This window comes from Chenopodium album, chromosome 4 (assembly GCF_948465745.1).
Source record: "Chenopodium album chromosome 4, dcCheAlbu1.1, whole genome shotgun sequence".
Classification (NCBI taxonomy): domain Eukaryota; kingdom Viridiplantae; phylum Streptophyta; class Magnoliopsida; order Caryophyllales; family Amaranthaceae; genus Chenopodium; species Chenopodium album.
In genome coordinates this window covers 65626043-65630803 of record NC_137837.1, presented here as the reverse complement: position 1 = coordinate 65630803, position 4761 = coordinate 65626043, and the positions used below count along the sequence as shown (strand labels likewise).

General features: G+C 40.6%; 1 protein-coding gene across 1 annotated transcript; it reads left to right on the top strand.

Moving 5' to 3' along the window:
• Positions 1-3871: 3871 nt before the first annotated feature.
• Positions 3872-4333, top strand: LOC145628032 (uncharacterized). The gene has a single exon (XM_081680362.1). It carries the CDS (start codon positions 3872-3874, stop codon positions 4331-4333), a length of 462 nt encoding a protein of 153 aa, XP_081536488.1.
• Positions 4334-4761: the final 428 nt, after the last annotated feature.

The following is a 4761-nucleotide window of genomic DNA, read 5'->3' as shown; positions in this document are numbered from 1 at the left end:
TTCATGGAATTTAGTAACTCAAAGTTTCAATCACTTAACATAATTAAAGATTGAATCTTTAATACTTGGAAGCCTCAAAGAACAACAATTTCACACTTAATGCAATTAGTTTGCAATTATGTGAAAAAAATAAAACCAAGCATTCAAGCACAAATTACTACCAAGTAATCATGCCTAAAGAGGTTTAAAATTGCATATAAAATATGTATTGAACCAATTACATAACCACCATAAATATGCAATTAATTTTCAAGGTTAGAAAGACTTAAAATTTTTCGTCAAAACGAAAAATCCCTCAAAAAGTGCACTTCCAGAATGAGTTTTCCACCCAAAATTCACTATTTTTAGGTCGAAATCTGGGTTTGGGACTGAAGGTAGCTTAAATATGAGGTTAAAATAGATAATACGAGCTACTAATCTAATTAGCAACTTAAACCAGAAAAATTAAGCCATAAAAATCACCTTGAAAAATATTATGATTTTAAAAATAAACGAGAGTAGCTCCGATACCGCTGTTGGGGTTTGGTAAGTCCAACTTACCGTGGAAACGACCCCGACCTAAAGAACCACTCGCAATTAATAAAACCATAAAGCATAATAATAAGGCATGACAAATAAACATAAAAGGATAGAATCGTAATTTACCTTTGACGCGTGCTTTGCCCTCAAAGTCGGGCTCTTACTTAAAAGCTTTAGCCCCGCTCATACGAGAGCCTCCAACGGTATCCACCCATAAAGGACGAACACCGACTTTTTAGGTTCGTTACCTTGGAGGTAGCAAGGTCCGACCAAAACCCAAGTGTTAATGGAGTTTAAGAGTTTTTGCCAAAATGCAATGCTCTTTCTAACTCCCACTCAAGCAAAGAATTCTCAAGCCATGCTTTGGCTATTTATAAGGAAGAATAGCTTGTGAATTCCACTCATCTTTCAATGTGGGAATTTTTCACAAAAAGATCCCACATGGAAAGATTGATGAATTCAATCCTTAGTTAAATAAATCAAAGAACAAGTAACAAGTGTCACATGGTTAGGTGAGGACCACTTTTCCACTTGGTCCCCAAGGCATTTCACATGCAATGTGAACTAACCATGTGTCACCCAACCTTGAGCCCTAAGTTGGGTTCGGTTGGGCTATTTTATTTTGGCCCGTGTCCATGACCCATCGCCCCGGGTCCACGGTCCTTGCCACATGTGCCGCCATCATGGCGCGTTGCCACGTTGCACGCTGCCTACGTGGCACGTTGCCACTTGGCGGCTGCCACTAGGTGGCTTCCAACGTGGCGGCTGCCACGTGTGGTGCCACATGGTGCTTTGCCATGTGTGCTGCCACGTGGCATACACCTATTGGGCGCGCTTTCCTAGCCTTTCACGTGGCTAGGATTTTACTTTTTACTTGAAGCATTTTCTCGTCTCGCCTAATCCTAAATTTTGGCTCAACATTTTATATTCTTCGTCGCTTGGTTTCGATGCTCCAAGCTCGAATTTCCGACGTCTAAATATTTAACACTCGGGCGACGAATTAATTTCTTCCTAATTAATTCGTCGAGTGGGTTCGTATATTTGCTAGGGTGTGACCCGAAGGGTTCAGTCAAGATTAAGCTATAATATTAATTATACATTAATATTACTGATCGGAAGCGGCCTCCACCAAGGCATTCCGATCACTTGACCTTACTGAATATATTAGCTTTCTAATAATTCTGAACCCACTAATGGAATAGTACACTTGTTCGAAGGACACCATTCCTTTCAACCTTTGCCTTCTCATCTTAAATATGCATTTCTTGATGTTAATGAGGAATGCCCTGTAATTGTTAGTGCTAAACTCGATGATAGCCAAGTTTCTAAGCTTTTGACTGTGCTTCGCATGCATAAAAAGGCAATCGGGTATAGCATTGACGATCTTACAGGGGATAAGTCCTAATTTTTGTATGCATAGAATCAATTTGGAAGAGAATCATCGCCCTTGCATCCAACCACAACGTCGGTTAAATTCTAATATGCAAGAGGTGGTGAAGAAAGAGGTAATGAAACTTCTTGACGCAGGCATCATCTACCCCATCTCAGATTCTAAGTGGGTGAGCCTGGTACAAGTCGTTCCTAAGAAAGGGGAGACAACTGTTGTTAAAAATGATAAGAATGAACTAATTCCTACTCGTGTTGTCACAGGTTGGCATATGTGTATCGATTATCGCAGGTTAAATACAGCCACCTTGAAAGATCATTTCCCCTTACCTTTTATAGATCAAATGCGTGAAAGATTAGCACAACGTAGTTTTTTCTGTTATTTGGATGGACATTCAGGTTTCTTTCAGATTCCCATTCATCCGGAAGATCAATAAAAGACAACGTTCACATGCCCCTATAGTACATTTGCTTATTGCAGAATGCCATTTGGGTTGTGTAACGCCCCTACGATGTTTCAAAGGTGTATGATGGCCATTTTCTCAGATTTCATTGAGAACATCATGGAGGTATTTATGGATGATTTCAGTGTTTATGGTTCTGACTTTGATATGTGCTTGCATAATCTTTCTAAGGTGCTTAAACGTTGTACTGACGTCAATTTGGTCTTGAATTGGGAAAAGTGCCACTTCATGGTCAATGAAGGAGTGGTACTTGGTCATCTTATTTCTGATCGTGGCATCCAAGTTGACAAAGCAAAAATTGAGGTGATTGAGAAACTTCCCCCTCCCGTGAATGTCAAGGGAGTGAGAAGCTTTCTTGGTCATGCAGGGTTTTATCGCCGATTTATAAAAGATTTTTCAAAAATAGCGAAACCCATCACTTAATTATTGCTTAAGGATGCCACATTTGAGTTTACTGATGCTTGTATGGAGTCTTTTAACAGGATTAAGGAGGCTTTGATAACTGCTCCTATCATACAACCTTCGGATTGGGATTTGCCATTCAAGATCATGTGTGATGCGAGTGACTATCTTGTGGGAGTTGTGCTTGGACAACGAAAGAACAAGGTTTTGCATGCCATTTACTATGCTAGTAAAACCTTGGATGAGGCTCAGATGAATTATGCCACCACCGAGAAAGAGCTCTTAGCTATTGTGTATGCTCTTGACAAGTTTCAAACTTACCTCATTGGTTCGAAAGTAATTGTCCACACTGACCATGCCGCTCTGAAGTATCTCCTAGCAAACAAAGAGGCTAAACCGAGGCTCATTCGATGGATTTTTCTCCTTCAAGAGTTTGATTTAGAGATTCGAGATAAAAAGGGTGCCGAGAACGTTGTTGCGGATCACCTCTCTCGATTAAGATTTCAGTCTACTTCAAATAGCCCTATAAATGACTCTTTCCCCAATGATCATTTATTCTCTGTTTCTTCTGTATCTCCATGGTATGCTGACTATGCTAATTTTTGTGTAGGTGGTTCACATCCTCCGGATTTGTCTTACCAACAACGCAAGAAGTTCTACCATGATTCCAAGCGACACTTTTGGGATGACCCTCATTTGTATCGAAAGTGCGCTGATGGAATGTTTCGGAGATGTGTAGCAGATTGGGATGCTCATGGTATCCTTCATCATTGCCATAATCTACCTTCTAGTGGACATCTTGGTTCTACTGCAACTGCCTACCGAGTGCTTCAATGTGGTTTCTATTGGCCCTCATTATTCAAGGATGCTCGTGCCTTTTGCAATGCATGTGATGAGTGTCAAAGAACGGGAAATATATCGAAGAGGCAAGAGATGCCAAAAAATGGGATTCTTGAGGTCGAGCCTTTTGATGTCTGGGGCATTGATTTTATGGGACCATTTCCCTCTTCTTGAGGAATCGGTACATTTTGGTTGCCGTCAACTATGTCACCAAGTGGGTCGAAGCTATTGCGTCGTCTACTAATGATTCGAAGGTCGTTATGAAGCTTTTCAAAAAGATCATCTTTCCGCGCTTTGGAGTCCCAAGAGTTGTTATTAGTGACGGTGGTTCTCATTTCCATCAAGGAACTTTCAAGTCTCTTCTTAAGAAACATGGAGTTACTCACAAGGTTGGTTTGGCCTATCATCCTCAAACAAGCGGCCAAGTTGAGGTATCTAATCGACAAATCAAGAGAATCCTTGAAAAGGTAGTCAACAAATCCCGCAAAGATTGTTCATTGAAGTTGGATGATACATTATGGGCATTGCGAACGGCTTACAAGACACCGTTAGGGATAGCTCCGTATCGGTTGGTGTATGGCAAAGCTTGTCATTTACCGGTCAAAATGGAATACCTTTCACAATGGGCCATCAAGGAGATTAATTTGGATCTAGAGAAGGCCGGTGAAGCGAGAATTCTTCAATTGAACGAGCTAGATGAGATTCGGCTCGATGCTTACTAGAATCATAGGCTCTACAAGGAGCAAACGAAGAAGTTTCACGATAAGATGATCCAAAAACGAGAGTTCAAAAATGGTGACAAGGTGTTGCTTTATAACTCAAGACTTCGAATTTTTCCTGGAAAGCTTAAGTCTAGATGGTCCGGGCCTTTCACAGTCATCGATGTCAAAGCATATGGAGCCATAGAGGTTGCTAGTGAAAACGGCACGAAATTCAAGGTAAATGGACAACATTTAAAGCTATATTCCGAGGGTGCTTTCATCGGCAAATTGGAGACGATTTATCTCTCCGATACACCAATTGATGCTTGATACAAAGGTAAGAAGTCGAGCTCACGACTCTAAATGAGCGCTTATCGGGAGGCAACCCGATTTCCTAATTCTTCTTTATTTTGATTTTTTTTTTTAGTTTTGTTTTTCCTTTTCTTTTT